At 59.9% G+C, this 19,219-nt stretch overlaps 1 protein-coding gene across 1 annotated transcript in view; it reads right to left on the reverse strand.

The window, feature by feature from the left end:
- Positions 1-6,956: 6,956 nt before the first annotated feature.
- LOC115909265 (delphilin-like) overlaps positions 6,957-19,219 on the reverse strand; it is a 33,601-nt gene continuing 21,338 nt past the window's right edge. The window contains 15 exon segments of the mRNA XM_030958438.1: positions 6,957-7,028; positions 7,473-7,637; positions 8,115-8,233; positions 9,631-9,760; positions 10,198-10,284; positions 10,770-10,925; positions 11,448-11,495; positions 11,497-11,645; positions 12,555-12,632; positions 13,531-13,618; positions 14,397-14,810; positions 15,317-15,648; positions 16,682-16,799; positions 17,407-17,497; positions 18,546-18,668. Of these exon segments, the coding sequence (XP_030814298.1) occupies positions 6,957-7,028; positions 7,473-7,637; positions 8,115-8,233; positions 9,631-9,760; positions 10,198-10,284; positions 10,770-10,925; positions 11,448-11,495; positions 11,497-11,645; positions 12,555-12,632; positions 13,531-13,618; positions 14,397-14,810; positions 15,317-15,648; positions 16,682-16,799; positions 17,407-17,497; positions 18,546-18,668 (2,170 nt within the window).

Here is a 19,219-nt window from a genome sequence, read left to right on the forward strand (position 1 = left end):
TCAGGGGACACTTATAGGCTGTCCCTGCCAGCAGGCTGGGGAGGTGTGGCGAGGGCGCTGGGACAGCCGGCACAGACACTCGGATCACGGGCGGTCAGACGAGTTCTGCCTCTGAGCCGAGGGCAGCAAAGCCAGCCCGGGGCAGCCTCCTGTCCCACAACACCTCTGAACAGGTGTGGGGCTGAGCTGGGCCTGCCCTCAGCTCACCTGTGCCCTGGGGACTCACCCAGAGTGTGACCAGCCACACTCCTGCCCTGGTGGCACTGCAGGGCTGCCCAGGGGGGTGAGCCAGGAGAGCACAGGGTGAGGAGCTGGAGGATGCAGGAGGGCAAGGGCTGCCCTGTGTCCTGCAGCACCCCTGGGCACATCCCTTTACCAAAGGTCAGGCAATAAATAAGGAGTTCCCAGGGCAGGAACCATCCCAGCACCAGCTTCCCACAGCTGGGAGCTGCATCCTGGCCCTGCAGCCTCCAGTGCCAGAGCCGTGATCTGGTTGAGGGCAGTGGTCCCAGCACCAGGCTGGCCCTGGGGACACACAGCAGAGCCTTTTCCATGCCTTGTGAGCTCCTGGATCCCTGTGGATCCCAGCTCCCTCCTGGCAGGGATGCACTGATGGCCAGAGCGCTGCTCTCTCACCTCCTGAAGGCCAATGTGTCTTGGCTGCTGCTGAGTTTTTGCTGGCACGCCCAACCTCTGACTAGGAAAGGACAAACAGCGTTTGGTATGGCAGCCTGGGGAAGCTGCTCACCCTGCTCCACACTTCCAGCTCCCCCTGGCTCCTTCCAGCCCAGCGCACCACCTCGGACCCCGCGGAGCAGGGCCACAGAATCCCACAGAATTCCAGGATCGGGGAATCTCCTGGGCTGGGAGGGACCCGCAGGGAGCACCCGGGTCTGCCTGGGGTCACAGCGCGGCTCGGCCAGAGCTGCGGAGCCGCACACAACGCGGGGAGAGCGGGGCTGAGCCGGGGCGGGACGGGGCTGCGGCTGTCTGTCCTCCCGGAGGGGTCGGACAGGGGGACAGCGCTGCGGCTGTCTGTCCTTCCAGAGGGGTCGGACAGGGGGACAGCCGTGTCTGTCTGTCCCTCCCAGAGGTGTGTACACAGATGACAGCCGTGTCTGTCTGTCCCTCCCAGAGGTGTGCACACAGATGACAGCTGTGTCTGTCTGTCCCTCCCAGAGGTGTGCACACAGGTGACAGCCGTGTCTGTCTGTCCCTCCCAGAGGTGTGCACACAGGTGACAGCTGTGTCTGTCTGTCCCTCCCAGAGGTGTGCGCACAGGTGACAGCCGTGTCTGTCTGTCCCTCCCAGAGGTGTCGGACCGGGGTACAGCCCCGCAGCCCCTGCCGTGCCCGGGCACGGGCAGGGAGGGCAGATGCCCCGCAGGCAGGGACGCTCCCGGGCTGCCGCAGGTGCCGCTCCGGCTCCTCCCGGGGCAGGGAGGGAATCCTCCCGCCGCGGGCTCCCGGATCCCGACTCGGCCGCGGCCCAGTGGAAATTTTGCCCGTGTTGTGCATTCAGCTCACAGCCCGCTGTCCCCCGGTGCCTGGCACAGGCGGCGGCGCTTTCCTCGCCAGAGATTGTGAGCAGGGACAGCCGTGGCATGGGAATGAAGCGCTCGGCCGGCGCTGTATCAATCAGCAGCGCAGCCCACGTGGCTCCGAGGCTCCGCGGCTCCCAGTGCCTCCTCGGGGGGGATTTTAAAGCGTCCCCAGCTCCATCCGCGTCCTGCGGCCAGCACGGCCCGCCGGGGCCCGGAGCAGCCCGGCAGAGCTCCCCGAACCCCGCGGAGCTCCCGACTCGAGGTAGAACTGAAAGGGAACTTACTGCGCTCAGCTGGGTCTTATTCTGCTCCCCGCGCCGGGCACCAGCAGGGCTCTGCCAACTGACAGGCAGCTTAAATATTGCCAGAGAATCGGGGTTTGCCAGCGGAGCTGTTAACAGGGTCACAAGGGATGAGAAGGAATATTTATAGTCAAAGTTAAACTAATTGACCGAAGTTACTCTTTTGGTCTCCCGTGGCTCTGGTGAGAAGTGCATTATTTTCACTATCAGGGCTCCCGGGTCAAACTCCACGGAGTGCCATTCTCTTAAGCAATCTGTGCTCTATGCGAGGCACAGAGAACAATAAAAAATCAGGGCTGATGTCCTCTGGAGCTGACAGCCCGTGGCACAGGGAGGAGCTGACAGCCAGCCCTGTGTCTGTGTTTGTGCCCGAGCCTCGCAGAGCGCAGGATCCATCCGTGGGCTGGGGTTTGCAGCACGCTGCTGGGGCTGGAGTTAATCCCAGAACTGAGCCCCTCTCTGGCAACAGGCTGGAGGTTTGTCTTCAGCATCATCTGTCTGAAAACCCTGACAAACCATCAGGGCCAAAACACACAGAGTGATGCTGAAGAGGGATCTCACAGCATGGTGACCATGGCAGGAGCAGCTCATAAATCCCCAGAATTGGGGTGCCCAGATCCCAGGAGCCCTGCTGAGGAGCCCCTTGCTGGGCAGGTGACCCACGAGCCTGGAGGGTGGATGGAGAATGGGCACTGTGCCCTCACAAGCCTAATCCTTGTCCCACCCTTGAAGTTACCAGCAGAGATTTTACTGCAGGTGATCCGCTGAGGGCATTGGAACCTGCCAGGGGCAGGGTTAGCTGGGAAATTGGGAATAAATTCTTCCCTGTGAGGGTGAGGAGGCCCTGGCACAGGAGAAACTGTGGCTGCTCCATCCCTGGGAATGTCCAAGGCCAGGTTGGACAGGGCTTGGAGCAGCCTGGGACAGGGGAAGATGTTAGGGGTGGATGATCTTCAAAGTCCCTTCCAGTGCAAACTTGATAATTCCATGTAATTCCCTGTCTGTATTTGATCTCACTGTTTCCCAGTCACAGCTCTGACGAGCATAACTGTAGCTCTTTGAATCTTGCAATTGGAGATGTGTTAATTTGATCTGCTATGATTTGGAAACCCCAAATTTTCCTAAAGGTGGATCCTCAAGGGCTGCAAATGCAGCACCAGGTGTCTTGCGCTGCCTCCCAGTCTGTGCCACCTTTTTCCCCCTGACTTACCACCCTTCCAGCCTGAAACTGAGCTCCTTCTTTGTCCCTTGGCATCCTTCATGGCACCTGGAGAGGAATTACAGATCATGGCCCTTCAAGCCACAATCAAGGTACTTATAGGGAGGTTCCCAGGTGGTTCCACTTTGCCTGGTACAAATGTGCCCAGCTGTGATGCACCCTGACAGTGCTCAAGCTGCTCATTTCCTCTCTGATGTCTTTTTCCCTCTGTTTCTTGCACAAAAGAATGAAATCCCCAAATCACCTGAGGTTTGGAATGGAAGGGACACCATTTCCCGGTGTTTGTAGAGGATGGAAGTGGCGCCCGTGGAGCAGGAGCAGCCAGGGCTGCACTCCTGCCCTGCCCTGCCCTGGCTGCTGCCCGGGCTGGTGTTTCCTTCCCAAGGCCAGGCTTTCCTGAGAGGATGATCTCGTGGGCAGGGATGACCCAGGAATCCTGAGAGGGGCTCAGAGGTGCTGGCTCTGGGCAGGAATGACCTCGTGGCTGCAGAAAACTTACCAGAGCCCAGGAGAGGGGGGGTGTGCAGGGAATGGTGTGGGTGCTGTGTGGGACGTGGGGAATGGGGCTCTGGAACACCATTCCTGCTGGTTTATGGGCTCAGCCTGGGACACCATCCCTGCTGGTTTATGGGCTCAGGAATGGGGCTCTGGGTCACCATTCCTGCTGCTTTATGGGTTTAGCCTGGAACATGGGAATGGGGGCTCTGGGGCACCATTCCTGCTGCTTTATGGGCTCATCTGGGACGTGGGGAATGGGGGCTCTGGGCATTATTCCTGCTGCTTTATGGGCTCAGCCCGGCCCTGCAGCTGTGGCAGCCGCCTGGGCCGGTCCCTGGGGGCAGGAGGAGTCGGAGCACTTCAAACGGAATTTCAGGGTGGCTCAGGTTGCACGGGCCCCTCGGAGGTCACCAGACCCGCCCTCCCCGCTCCCTGGAGCGCATCTCCGGGGTCCCGTGGTGTCAGTGCCTGCAGGGAAGGAGGTGACGTGCCCAGCCAGGGACACTGAGGGTGGCTCTGCACGGAGCTGCTCCAGCCCCGGGGAGCTCCCAGCGCTGCTGTGAACCGGCTGAAGCACAGCACCTGATAGGGAGCTGCTCCTGTCTGTCTGCTCCGAGTGTCACGGGAGATAAACCGCCCCGGGACATGAACTCAGCCTCAGCCAAGAATTCTTTTTCAGAGGGAAACAATCCACTGGCTCATACAGTTCACTAAATGTTTTCTTCTGAAGGCTGCAGTTAAAAATCCGTACTATTTTAAGAATTTGCTGCTCATTTTGATCCCTCCAGCCCGGATGGTGTGGGGCAGGAAGGTCCTTCTCCACACCAGCCCCAGCCCAGCCAGGTGAGACCCTGCAGGTGCCAGAGCCAGGATCAACAAGTGCAGAAGGTGCAGAATCCCTCACACCATGACCAGCAGCAGTTCTGGACAGAAGACAGAGGTCTGTGCAGTCAGGAGGCAGAAGGCAGTAGCTTTATTTTAGGAATAGCACATAGGCATTGGGTAGAGACTGAACTGTGAATATACATCGTCCCCTTATCAAATCATATCACCAGAAGTTCTGGCTCTTTGAAAATATTCACATAAAAATACCAAAGGGATTGGAGTTCTAACTATTTCAGAAAGTTACAACATGTAGCAAAATCTATGTACAGCATCTTCTGTCAGGACAGTTTCAAAAGAACCTCTGGTGGTTTAAATATTGGATGTGTTTTTAAAAAAAAGGGGGAAAAAATCAACGGAATGCAGTGTGCAACATTCAAAAGGGAAAAGAGGAGCAGAGGGAGCGTGGCCCTGTCCTGGACCTCTGGGAACACAAGGCTACCCACTACCTGGCACTTAAAGCTGTATAAACGGAGAACACTTGTGAAAATATACCTCACTTTCTACGGCGGGGTTTAAAAAAATACCAAAACCCGGAGACCCGAGGGTTGTAAGGTCTCCCGTAAATAATGAAATAATGCACCGGTCGGTGATTGTGTCCTTGAGCGGCGCGGCTGCGGGACACAGAGCCCTTGCTCTGGCCTCGGGGGCAGGCGGGACCTACACGGCGCTGGCTGCGGGGCGGTGCGGGACCGGGGGGACAGAGGGACACGGGTGGGGCTGGAGGGACTCACACCGGTGGGTTTTGCTCGGAGGGACCCGGGTGGGTTTTTGCACCGAGGTATTCGGGTGGGTTTCGCACGGAGGGGATGCTCACGAAGCATGGAGAGCTCGAGAGCCCCCGCGGGTGCATGCAGCGGCCGTGGAACGCTGTCCCTCCGTGCCGGGGGCACAACGGGGGGATCCGGGCACTGAGAGACAGCCGGGCCGTGGGGACAGAGGGATGGGCACGGCGGGAAGGGGTGTGCACATCGGGAGGTGGGTGTGTACACTGGAAGGTGGGTGTGCATGGTGAGAGGTGGGTGTGCACACCGGGATGTTGATGTGCACATCGGGAGGGGGGGTGTGCACACAGGGAGGTGGGTGTGCACATCTGGAGGGGGGTGTGCACACCGGGATGTTGATGTGCACATCTGGAGGTGCCTGTGCACACCGGGAGGTGGCTGTGCACATCGGGAGGGGGGGTGTGCACACAGGGAGGTGGGTGTGCACATCTGGAGGGGGGTGTGCACACCGGGATGTTGATGTGCACATCTGGAGGTGCCTGTGCACACCGGGAGGTGGCTGTGCACATCTGGAGGGGGGGTGTGCACACCGGGAGGTGGTCCTGGACACTTCTGGAGTTCCCTGGGATATCCCCCATGAAAACTGCTCCTACAGTAAAGGGGCTCTCCCAGGATTGTGGAATCACTTAGGTTGGGAAAGCCCTCCAAGGTCATCCAGTCCAGCTGCTTCCCCTGCTCTGCCAAAGCCACCACTCCCCCAAGCACTGTCCCCAGGTGCCACATGCCCAGACAGATTGACAGCTGTTTTATCAGCTTTTAAACCCCTCCAGACTGCAGCAGGGGGGATGCCCTGTTCCCCACTGCCCCTGCCATGCCCCAGAGCAGCACCTGGGGCTGCAGAGCACTCCTGCTCCTTCTCAGGCTCTCGGGGATCCTGTGCTTTCCAAGGAGGCATGGAAATGCTCAGGGCTGTCTGCTGGCGAGTTCCAATAACCTCGTGCTGATGGTGTTGCTCTCTTGGGAGGGTTTCAAGGCCTGTCAGCGTCTGGCACAGCTTTGTGCAGAGCTGAGGGCCAGGAAGGACTCGTGAGCTGGAAGGATCAGACCGGATCCGTCCTCGGGACCACGGGGATGTGCCAGAAGGGTCCTGCAGGGTCCTGCTGCTTTCCACTGCCACTGGCTGCCAGGGGAAGGGAACTGAAGCTTCTGGGCCACCTCCAGTGGTCCCTGCTCCACCGTTCCCCCCTGTGCTCTGGCCCAGGGCAGAGGGTCTTGGAGAGGCACTGGACAGGACTCGGCAGCATCCCCAGGGCCCCAGAGGAGCTGGAGGTGCCCTCCCTCCTGCTCATCCCCCTGCTCCCTTCCCTGCTGAGCTGCCCTGGCTGCCCAGGGGCTCTGTGGCTCTCCCCCAGCCCAGGGCTGCCTGGGCAGAGCCCCCAGGCTCGGGCAGGGCCCGTGGGGAGGGTCTCCAGTCACAGGACCAGTCACAGGTGTTTGGGGAATGTGGGACAGTGGGGTTTTACCAGATGGACACAGAACCCCGGGCTCAGGGATCCCCTGGAGGTGGGGGGTGCTAAGGAAGTTCTGTGAGGACCAGTGCAGGGTTTGTCTTCGTGTCACCCTCTGTGACCTGTGGTGCCTTCCCAGTGCCCGCCTGCCCCGACCCCTCGGTCCGTGACCCTGCTGGGTGGGAGCAGGTGGCAGCAGCGTATTTACAACCAGGCTGGACAGGAGCAAATTGCACTTTGTTGGCAAGGAGCTGTTGCACCTCAGGTGGCTGCAGGCTGTCACCAGGCGAGGGGAGAGGTCATCCTGGGGCTGCGCTGGCTCTCGCCCACCTGCACGTCACTGAGAGCCCGCTGTGGGACACAAAGGGCAGCGCTCAGGGGGGCAGGAGGAGGTTCAGGGTACTGGCACAGGGTGCCCAGAGCAGCTCTGGCTGCCCCTGGATCCCTGGCAGTGCCCCAGGCCAGGCTGGACAGGGCTTGGAGCACCTGGGACAGTGGGAGGTGTCCCTGCCATGGGAACATGGGGTGATCTTTAAGGTCCCTTCCAACCCAAACCATTCCAGGACTCCATGAACAACCACATCCCCTGGGGCTTGAGGCCTCCCTCAGTGTCCCACCCTGGCCAGCTGATTTGTGTGTTAGAAAAATTGCACCTTATCATCATCAGAAAAGTTGCCTCTAACTTGGGTACAGCTGCTCCCAAAACCCCATCCCAGTGACACACAAGAACACACCTCAGTGACACCCCACAGGAGATACAGGCAGCACCTGCTGCCTTGGAAAGGCTCAACTCACCTCAAACTTGCTCATGAATTCTGCAAAAATGCCAAAGAAGGCTTCGGAAGTTGTCATTTTTGAGTCCTCCCCGAAGAAGGACAGCACCTTGCTGAACTCCTCCATGGCCTTGTGCTGCAGGTCGTCCAGGGAGCGCATGGCAGGCTGGGCACTCTCCAGGAAGGTCTGCAGGGCTTGGCTTAAGGACAAAGAACTGCTCCACACCTCTGGCAGGGGTCCCAACCCTTATCAATCTCTTATCAGATGGCTGGGTCCCAGCCCCCCTTATCAATCTCTTATCAGATGGCTGGGTCCCAGCCCCCCTTATCAATCTCTTATCAGATGGCTGGGTTCCAGCCCCCCTTATCAATCTCTTATCAGATGGCTGGGTCCCAGCCCCCCTTATCAATCTCTTATCAGATGGCTGGGTGCCAGCCCAGCTGGCAGCAGGGGATGCTGCACAGGCACACGTGGAGGTGCTGGCTGTCGCTGTCAGCACAGCTCCCAAGGACAGATGTCCCAGCACGTTCCTGGGGCTGTGCCGCACAGGGACACACCAAACCTGCTCCAGGCTGGCTCCCAGGGGTGCCAGGCACAGCCCCAGGCAGCGGCAGGGTTCCCCGGGGGCACTCAGAGCTGGGCTCCCCTCTCACAGAAGGATACGGTCATGACAATGGCAAACCTGTCCTCGGCGGTGGCCGGCATGCTGTGACACGCCTTCTGGATGTCACTCACCGTGCTGTGCAGGTCCTTCAGGTCGGCTGTCAGGGTCCTCTGGTTCACTGCAGGGGGACAGCGGGGTCAGCAGGGCAGGGACACGCGGGGGTGGGACACGCGGGGTGGGACACGCGGGGCTGGCTCTGCTCCCACAGGTGAGGTGAGGAGCGTGGGCCAGGGGGCAGTTGTCGCCCTGATTTTTTAAGTTTTTCTCAGCCTTCTGATGTTGACATTCTTGTAACGAACTTCCTCACACGCTTTCTGTAAATAACTCATTGTTTTGCATTATTTTATGGAGGAGGAGGAATTTGATGGGCCGTTGGTTTGTCCGGTGTCATTGGAGAGGTGGCACTGTCACCCTCCAATCCTCTGTCACTTTAGGGAAACTATAAATGTTGGAGTCAGAAAATAAACGTTCTCTTTTCTTCACCTTGAGAGCAGCGGTGTGCGCTCGTGTTCTTTTGTGTCCTACAGTGACAGTCAGTCTGTCTGTCCGCACTGCTCTGCGCCCATGTCCTGCTGTCCAGGCAGGGTGGACAGACAGACAGACAGTCCTGCTGGGACCAGGTCACCAGGAGTCCTTGGTGCTAACACCCAGAGCAGTCAGGAGGGTCCAAACACGGCAAGGAGCACACAGGGCTGATGGTGATGGACACCCAGGAGGGACACAGGACACCAGGACAGGGGGGACACAGTGCCAGGAGTTTGGGCAGCTGGGAGCGTCCAGTGATGGAAGGGTTATTTAAGAGTTAGGCCAGATACAAATTCCAGCTGGGAAAGCTCCAGGTACAGACCTTCCTCCAGTGGAAATTTACAGCTCCAGGCTGGAGTTTGCTCCTTTGTTTATGCACTGTAGCACTAATTCCCAAGGGAATTGCTCACAAACAGCAGGGGATGGTGGGCAAGGGGAATCCAGCTTGTGCTTTGTAGGGATTCAGTGCATCATTTAAAATCACAGACTGTGGAATCGTTTAGGTTGGGAAAGCCCTCCAAGGTCATCCAGTCCAACTGTTTCCCCAGCTCTGCCAAAGCCACCACTAACCCAAGCACTGTCCCCAAGTGCCACATCCACAGGTCTGTTAAATCCCCTCAGGGATGGGGACCCCACCCCTGCCCTGGGCAGCTGTGCCAGGGCTGGGCAGCGTTTCCAGGAAGGAATTTTCCCCAAAATCCCACCCTGAGCTGCCCTGGCCCAGCCTGAGGCTGTTCCCTGTGCTCCTGTCCCCGTTCCCTGGAGCAGAGCCTTGCCCAGGGGCAGCAGTGTGGGGTGGATGGGTGACACCTCACTGTCCCTGAGCTCAGCCTTTCCTAAGGCTCTCCTGCTGCTCAGGACCTTTCCTCACTTGCTCAGGCTCCCATGCTGCCCCTGCCAGGCTGTGCAGCTCCCGGCTGAGCCCAGGCTCACACCCAGCCCAGGGGCAGTGCAGGGACACCCGGGGCTTGCAGCTCCTCTGTCCTTTACCTTTGGCAGCGAGCGGCACCGTGGGAAGGTCCTTGGCAAAGCCCAGGAGCTCTGGGAAGTGTTGGCTGAGGGATTTGGCAAGGATGTGCAGGAAGGTGGATTTCCCATCCACAGTCTTGGTCGTGTTCAGCTGCAGCAAAGCAGAACAAGTGAGGATCCCCCTGCAGAGGGAGCGGGGCTCGCACACACCGGGGCGGGCTGCTCCACGTGCCCGGGGTTAAGGGTTAAACTCACATGTAATGTTCACACCCAGTTAACGGTCACAGATCAGGGCTGTGGAGATGCCCCTCCTGCAGGGCAGGGCTGTCCCTGTCCCCACCCCTCAGGTGTCCCACTGCAGCCCCTGTGGGGTGAGCACCGCTCCCGCCCACACCTGGCCCTGGCCAGCCCCAGCTGGGCGGGATTCCCACCAGACCCTCAGCAGAACCTCCCTGAAGTCCCCTCTGCGGGTCAATCCAGCCTCCTGCACCCTCCCTGGCACCCAGGGTCCCTGTGAGAGCAGCTCTGTGGGCACAAGGAGCCCCCAGCTCGGTGTGCCCTGCCCCAGGAGCGAGCTGCTCTCCTCACCTCGGTGAGGAAGTTGATTTTAAAGCCTGTGGTTTTGCTGGTCTTGGGCTGCCCGTTGTTCAGGTAGTTCCCCATGGCCAGCACGAACTGCAAAGAGGAGAGCAGGGCGTGAGGGGCTGGTCACCTCCAGGAATCTCTGTTCCTCACCCATTAATGTGCAAACCAACACTGTCCTCCCATCTCCCATCTCCCAGGACTCTGAATCTCTGTTCCCCATCCATTCATGTGCAGACAAACACTGTCCCCATGGATTTAAGGAACTGGTGGGGGGGGTCACTGGCCAGGAGCTGCTGAGGAGTTTCATCACTGCTCTGCAAATGCCTCTGAGCACACAGCGACCTCATTTGTCCCACCTGCTTTTTTTTTTTTTTAAAAGCAAACCCAAATGAATTAACAGCAATTTGGGACAGCTCATCTGAGGAGGGTCAGGGAGGACCTGCAGTGGAATTTGTTCTGTCTCTGCCAGGCACAGCCCCTGCCAGGACCCCAAAATGCCTCCTCAGGGGGAAGGGCAGTGTGGGGGTGCACAGGGACCAGTGGTGGCTGTCACAAGGAGAAGGGACCGCTCTGACCTCCAGGATCTTTGCCAGCTTCTTGCTGCTTTTCAGCTCCAGGGAGGCCTTGCAAATGCACTCATAGCTGGCTTTGATCTCCTCGGTCTTCTCCTGCAGGGTGGTCTTGAAGTGGAGGCTGCGCAGGCGGATCTTGTACTCGGGCACCGACAGCATCTGGGCAAAGAGGGCAGGGTCACCTTCTGCAGGGTCACCAACTGCAGTGCCACCTTCTGCAGGGGCCACCTTCTGCAGGGTCACCAACTGCAGTGCCACCATCTGCAGGGTCACCGTCAGCAGGGTCACCATCTGCAGTGCCACAGTCCCCCTGCACAGAGCCTCTGCTGCCCTGGGCATGGAACAGGACCTACAGGTGGCACAGGGCAGGTGTGCTGCCACAGGATGGGCACTTCCACACCAACACCCACGGGTGACTTTGTCAATGGAAAATAAATCAGAGCTGGGCAAAGCCACTGTCACCAGGGAGCAAACACAGCGGTGGCTCTGCAGCTCTGAACCAGCCCCTGGGAGCTGCCAGACCCCTCAGGCATCAACTGAGCATCACCCCCACGGTCCCAGTGCCACCAGCACCGGGGGTGAGTGTGCTGCTGGCAGGGACAGGCACACACAGCATCTCCCAGGTGTCAGTGTGCTGCTGGCAGGGACAGGCACACACAGCCCCACTCCCAGAGCACGGACCTGCAGCACGAACTGGTCGGGCTCGCTGAGCTTGCCGGGGCTCTCCCTTGTAGCTCTGGAAGCGCTGCACCTCCTCCCCGTCCGGGGCGTAGAGCAGCAGCTGCTTGATGTGGGAGGGCTCCAGGCGATCCGTCTCCATGGTCATCAGGATCTGCCGCAGCTCCACGTGCGACAGCTTCAGGTGGGCGATCAGGATGGCTGCGGAGGAGGCACAGCGCTGTCACTGTCACCGGGGGGACGAGGGGACCCCGGGGAGGGGCAGGGCTGGGGACACACTGCCCGGCAGGACAGGGGGACACACTGCCCAGCAGGAACAGGGACACAGTGCCCCACAGGACAGGGGGACACACTGCCCAGCAGGAACAGGGGGACGCTGCCCGGCTGTGCTGGGGGACACAGTGCCCGGCAGGAATAGGGGACAGGACAGGGGACACACTGCCCGGCAGGAACAGGGACACACTGCCCCACAGGACAGGGGGACACACTGCCCGGCAGGAATAGCGACGCACAGCTCAGCAGGACAGGGCACAGGAGCGGGACAGGAGCGGGACACCAACCTCCCCACAGAGTGAGACCCCTACGGGGGCCCCGGCAGGCACAGCCCTGGCTCAGGGAGGGCTGTCCCCTCCCTGGGACCCTGCAGGGGCTGCGTGGGGACCCACGGGGTGGCTCTGGTCCCGCAGACCCCCAGGGCACAGCGTGCACCTCACCCACAGGCCCTGGGACCAGCCCTGCTCCCACACCCCCCAGAGCCAGGGGGGAGCCCTGGCAGGGTCCCACCGAGCCCTCCCACCCTCGTCCCGACCAGAAACACATCCTGGAGAGGCAGCACCGCCCCTCCACTGCCCCGCTTCCCTCTAGGGGTCCCCAGGACCACCAGGCACATCCCATCCCCATCCTTGCCCAGAAAGCTCCATCCTTGCCCAGAACGTTCCCTCCTTGCCCTGCCCAGGCTGAGCACAGCCTGGGGCAGCTCTGGGCTGCAGGAAGAGTCCAGTCCATCGCAGCTGAGCTGTGCCCATGGGATGGAGCTCGTGGTCCTTCCCTTTACCTTTCCAGCTCTCTACATCCCACCTGTGGGCCCCTTTTGGGGGTACCTTCACTTACATGTGTTGTAGGCCTTTTTGTGGGACAAAATTTCAACCACGTCTTTCTTTTTAAAGTTTTCAGGCATGAGAGTTGGCTCTGGAAGAGAAACTGAAAGATTTAATCGTGGGTAAGGACAGGCTCAGGCGGCTCCAGCGGGAAGAAAACTGTCCTGCAAACATGAAACCACGAATGAGAGAGAGGAGGACGGATGCTTTGCACACAGCAATGGCTCCAGGAATCCTTGAATTCTGCAATTCAAAGATCTCCCCAATGGAGGGCTCAGCTGGAGCTGAAAAAGGTAAAAGGAGAGGTGAAACACACAGAAAATCCCAGACTGCTCAGAAACATCCTACAAGCAGTGTCCCCTGAGATGAGCCCCATTTCATCCCACTGCCAGCTGGGCACCCTGGCCCTTGCAGGACAGCTCAGACATCCCGCTGGCTTCACTGGAATGCCTCCCACGGCATCACCACCACTCCACAACCTCAGCCTGGGCTTGTGGCACCCAAAAACTCCTCTGGGTGAGGATCCCGTGGGGCTGGGAGTGATGGGAGCTGCACAGGCACAGAGCTCCAGAGCCATCACCACAGCTCTGGGGGACATCCACTGATTATCTGCACAAAGAGTGAAGTGCTGCTGGTGGTGATTTCTTTGGACACAGGAATGTTTTCGTGGCTTTTTCAGCATTTCCAGAGTTCTCAAGCAGTGGAGCTGCAATTGGTGAAAGCCTCAAGCTTTCAGTGCCCAGTGAAATATGGAGAGAAAATAGACCATGGCAGCAGAGATAATTAAGGGAGATAATGAAACCATCTCCACCTTAATGATCCACTGTGCCCCCAGCCACAAAATCCCGAGGATGAACAAATTCATGGCACGGGTGATGTCACAGACAGGCACTGCCGTGCTGCCCATCGAGCCCCAGCCCCTCCCAGTCCCTCCCAGCTGGCACCGGTCTCTGCTGGCACCAGGACCTGTTCCGGGGCTCAGTACTTACTCGTGGGCTTCTGAGTGCCAAAGTGCAGCTCCAGGTCGAGGTATTTGACCATATCACTGAGCTTGTCGTAGTCCGAGTCTTCCCCGAGCTGTGGGGAGGAGGAGTCAGGGGCTGTGCTGGCACAGGGACAGCCCCTCAGTGCCACCTCTGCTGGCTCCTTCCCTGTCCCCAGGACAGGCTGGTGGCACCTCCTGCGACCAGAGGCTCGGCCACTGCCCTGCAGATTCACTCAGCTCCTGCACAGCTGAAACCCTACAGAGCACCCCTGTCTTCATTGCCCCTTGCACATGAGCCCCTCACTGAAGGATAAATGGGAATTCCAGGAGCTGGGGAGAGGGACCTGCAGGGTTTCCGTGCCTGTGGGACTGGACGATGATCCCAGAGCTCCCCTCTGGCTGCTCAGGGCACAGGGAACATGGCATGTCCAGGAGACACCAGAGGCTGGGAGTTAAACCCTGGCAAGGGATGGGATCCACCCCAGAGTTCTGCACCACTTGATGGCCACCATGCCAAAGGATGGTCCTGTCCTGTGTCACCCCTCACCTCTGCTGTCCCCTCCCCTGTCCTGCCCTGTCCGGGCTCTCCCATCTCTCTGCTCCACCCCTCCCCATCCTTTCCCACTGAATGCCCCCCAACAGCTGCAGAACACATCTGGAGGCAGCTCCTGAGGGCAGGCGAGTGCTGCCCAGGATGCTGCAGACAAAATCAGCAGCTCGGAGGCTCCCAGGGTCCCTCCCATCCCAGCAGCTTGTTCCAAACAACCGAAGGATGCACGGGAGCCCTGCAGAGCCTCAGACAGGTCACTGCTCCCCGGGGCACAGCTGGGACCCCCTGTACCTCCCCCCCTCCCCTCTCCCGGGCCATACCTGTCCCCAGATGGTGCCCTCCGAGTTCTCCACCTGCTCCCAGCGCAGCCTCTTGACGCTCATGTGGTTGGAGTCGCTGCGGCGGTGCAGCAGCCCGCGGTGCAGGGCGGGGGCGCAGGGCACGGGGGGCGGCGGGGGCGGCGGGGGCGGCGGCGGCACGGGGTGCAGGAGGCTCCCCAGGGACTTGGGGCCCGGGGCCACGCTGCCCTTGGGGGCCTCGGCCTTGGCGGGGCCGCCCTGGGGGTCGTGGAACTGCAGCGGGGGCGGCGGGGGCGGGGGGCTGAGCGGAGGGGGCGGGATGTGGTCCGAGAGCGTGGAGTAGGTCAGGGAGCTGCCCTCGTCGCTGCTGCTGATGTACTCGCTGCTGCTGACATCGTTGGTGACGTAGCTGCCCTGGTCATCCTGGAAACTCATCTGGGTGAGCACAGAGCAGAGGCTGAGGGTGGCATCTTGTCCTCCACCCACCATCCTCCACCCTCCTCGTCCTCCACCCACCATCCGCCTCGTCCGTCACCCACCATCCTCCATCCTCCTCATCCTCCACTCATATCTTCCATGCTCCTCATCCTCCATCCACATCCTTCATCCTCCTTGTTCTCCATCCACACCTTCCATCCTCCTCATCCTCCACCCACCATACTCTATCCTTCTCGTCCTCCACCCACCATCCTCCATCCTCCTCATCCTCCATCCTCCTCATCCTACATCCTCCATCCTCCATGTCCTTCACCCACATCCTCCATGCTCTTCATCCTCCATGCTCCTCATCCTCCATCCATCCATCCATCCCCACCACCCCGCTGTGTCCTGCCCCTCCTGCCGCCTGCAGAGCCCAGGACATGTCCCCTGACCCCGCACACGGCCATCTCCATGCCCAGGACACCACAGCCGGTGCTCTGGTGAGCCCGTGGCCCTCTCACCTCCTCGTAGTCATTCTCAGGGGTGAGGAACTCATCCACGATGGTGACGCGGTGCCCCAGCTGCTCGCTGAGCGCGTCCAGGAAGCGGTCGGTGTCGCGGCTGCGCGGGGGCCGCGAGAAGGTGAACAGCTTCTTCCGTCGCGACAGCGGCGAGCACGGCCGGCGCTTGGGCGACGGGGCCGGGCTGCTGTCCAGGCTCACGTAGGGGTTGGACTCGGTGCTGCAGGGCGAGGCCACGCTGCTGTGCAGCCGGTAGTAGCAGGGCTGGCTCGCCAGCTCGCTCGGCCACGCCAGCCCCGGCTTGCGGCCACCTGCAGACAGAGCCCGGGGAGCTGCGTGGGCATCCTGCAGCCCCCGGGCATGGGAGGCAGGGCCCAAGGAGAGGAGAAGGGAGCTTGCCAGGCTGCGCTCCCATGGGATGAGCCATCCCACTCAGCACTGCCCTCCGGCAGCCAGGGCTGTTCCTATTAGAGCGAGGTTGCTTGTGGTGAGGCATGCAGTGGTTGTGGGTCGTATTTTTTGGATATCTTGTTCACCATTTAGGCTGTGAATGATGGAGCCTGAGCATAGGAAGAGCATGGCTTTGAAGAATATGTGAGTTGAGATGTGAAGGAAGGCCAGTTTGGGGAGGTTTAGTCCGATTGTAACTATTATTAGTCCTAGGTGGCTCGAAGTGGAGAAGAAAATGATTTTTTTAATGTCATTTTGGGTAAGAGCACATGTGGCTGCAAATAGTGTGGAGAGGGCCCCCAGGCACAGGCATAGGGTTAGGGCAGTCTGGTTGTTGCTGAGTAGGGGGTGAGTTTGGATGAGTAGGAAGATTCCGGCTACTACTATGGTGCTAGAGTGGAGTGCGCTCTGCAGTGTCACCCACATGCTTTATGAAAAATCCTTTCATTAGGATTTTCTCTCCTGAGAAGCTGAGAAGCCTCAGGAACAAAATGTAAACAATGATTATGTGCTGCTGTGGAATGCAACAGGTAAATCTCTGATTGGTCTCATGTGGTTGTTTTTAATTAACGGCCAATCACAGTCCAGCTATCTCAGACTCTCAGTCAAACACAAACTTTTGTTATGATTCCATTCCTATTCTTTTCCTTGCTAGCTTTCTGATTAAATCCTTTCTTCTATTATTTTAGTATCATTTTAATGTAATATATATCATAAAATAATAAACCAGCCTTCTGAAACTTGGAGTCAAATTCTCATCTCATCCCACTCGGAGTGCCTGAAAATCCCACAGTGCAGAGCCAGCCCCACGGAGCCATTGCTGCTGCCTTGTGCGATGGCACCAAGGGGACACTGCCTTGTCCCCCACCCGCCTGGCCAGCACCACCCAGCGTGCCCTGAGGTCCCCAGAGGTACCTGCAGCGTGTGGCAGCTCGGGGGCAGGGGGGGACGTCCTGTGCAGGGCAGCGTTGCCCACCTTGCCGGCAAAGCCCCCGATCAGGCGGTTCTCCAGCTCCGCGTACACAGCTGACATCTGGGGGAGGACACAGAGCTGCTGCCATGGCCAGGGCCTGAGGAGCCCCAGAGACCCGCCCCAGAGACCCGCCATGCCCTGGGGCAGGACAGTCCCCACAGACCCGGCTGCCCGACCTGTGGCTGCCCCTGGATCCCGGGCAGTGCCCCAGGCCAGGCTGGACAGGGCTGGGGGCACCCTGGGACAGGGGAAGGTGTCCCTGCCATGGCAGGGTGGGCACTGGGTGGGCTCTGAGGTCCTTTCCAAGCCAAACCTTTCTGGGACTCTCTGGCCCACCAGTACCCATCTCTTACTCTATAAAGGGAGGCTTCACCCCAGCCCAGGCTGCTGTGCCCTGTCTGAGCCCCCCCAAGACCTCTCAGCGATGAGGCTGCAGGAAGACACTGGCAGACATCAGTGTCATTAAGGGTGACTAATTGCCCAGGGAGCTGACCTCAGAGAGGGGCAGGGCCACCCTCAGCCCCTGCAGGTATGCACCCACAGACACACCATGCCCTTCTTCCTGCTGCCCTGTGCTCACAGCAAAGGAACCAGGCTGCCTCCCTGTGCACACACCACCCCCACAGGTGGGCAGAGCCCCGCAGAGGTGTCCCCTGCCCCCTCACACCATTTTGGGGTTGGGTGTCTCCGGGAGGGACGTGCCATCTCCAGCCTGTCTCTCTCCGGGGATCAGGCGAACGGGGACCTCCACGGTGTCACTGCCTGCAGAGGGAGAGACAAACCAGTCCCTGCTCTGTCTGTGCCCCAGCCCACAGCCCTGAGCCACACGGGGCCCCTGTGTCCTGCTGGGACACACAGTGACCTCCGTGCCCCAGCTCCCGGCTCTGGGGGTCCCGAGGGAGCAGTGCAGGGCGGGTTTGGGGTCAGCAGACAGCTCCAAGCTGCTCTGCTCTTCCCTCGGGGCAGCTGAGGACAGGGCTGCTCCCACAGCTGGCCAACATCTGCCCAGGCACAGCTCCCCTGCAGCACACACAGCTGTCGGCTGCTCTCCAGGCTCTAATCCCCTCCAGAAGAGCTCCTCGGAGCCAGGGCAGAGGATCTTCTCCCCCTGGGAAGTGTCTCGGAGCCCCTGAGAGCTGAGGGACGCCACACGGCCAGGAGGTGCTCAGGGAGGTCAGGGGGAGGTCGTGCTCAGGAGCACAGCTCCGGGGCCCTTTGGCATCAGCCAGGAGAGAGGGACAGGCAGGTCTGTGTGCCCTGAAGGGAGGCAGGGCTGGGGCCACCAATGGGGCCTGCCAGGAGTCTCAAAGTGGCCCTGAACCATGATCTCCTTCCTCACGTGGATTTCACAAGTGTGGTTTTCCCTGTTGATTGGATGGACTCTGAGAATGTTCAGAGGGAAGCCATAAATTTTACCCCCAGAAGGCGGGGGGGGCCCAGACCAGCAGGAGCAGTTCACATCTGAGTGATGGAAGGGGTTGGAAATAACATTCAGCCTTATGATCAAGTGCTCCCTTATTGAACTGGTTCTTTCCTTATGGAATTGCTGTCCCTGGAGGTGCCCAAGGCACCCCTGGGTGTGGCACTCAGTGCTCTGGGCTGGGTGACGAGGTGGGGATCAGTCACAGGTTGGACTCGATGATCTTGGAGGGCTTTTCCAACCTAAATGATTCTGTCATTCTATAATTCTGTATAAAATTCTGTGCTCTGCTCTGACTTCTCCTTTTCCTACCTTTTCCATTGTCTGTAAATATAGTTGTCTTGGGGCAGAAGACAGCCCCCCCCGGCTAGGAATCCAGCCCAAACCACCCACCTGCTGCCCCCTCCTCGGGGCGGGGGGTCCTGAGGCTGCCCCGGCACAGGGAGGCCCCTCGGATGGAGCTGCGGTACCGATCCTCAGCCTCTGCCTCGGCTGCACAGGAAACATCTCTGTGAGGCCCAGCCAGACCCACAGCTCCCACTGCTCCTCCTCACCCTGCACAGGTACCCCCAGAGCCCCCCAGAGCTCCCCAGGGCACTCACAGCAGCTGCCACTCCCAGGTAGCTGCTGGCTCCATCCCTGGAGCTGAGCAGGTTCAGGTGCTCCTGCCAGGCCAGGGCAGGGATGGATGCTCAGGGATGGGACATCCAGTCCCTTTTCCCAGCAGGATTGGCATCCAGCAGCTCATGGCCCACGTGGAACTGCAGCCCTGAGCTGGGCTGGTTCCTGTAAACCCTTCCTGCCCCGAGGCAGAAGGAGGGAGAGGGGCCAGCCCTGGAATGCTGTGCAAGGAGCACATGGCCCATGCACTGTCCATGTGCAGCCCAGGGAGGCTCACGGGATGGAGGGATGGAGCATCCATCCCTGAGGTACCCAGCAGAGCACTGGGACATGGGAGATCACCCGTTTGGAAGCCCAGGGGAAGGACCAGCCCAAACCCAGAGATCTCTGGCCATGGTGCAGGCACAGACACAGAACAGACCAGAACATCCAACACTGC

The sequence above is a fragment of the Camarhynchus parvulus genome, chromosome 14 (assembly GCF_901933205.1).
Source record: "Camarhynchus parvulus chromosome 14, STF_HiC, whole genome shotgun sequence".
In the NCBI taxonomy this organism is placed as follows: domain Eukaryota; kingdom Metazoa; phylum Chordata; class Aves; order Passeriformes; family Thraupidae; genus Camarhynchus; species Camarhynchus parvulus.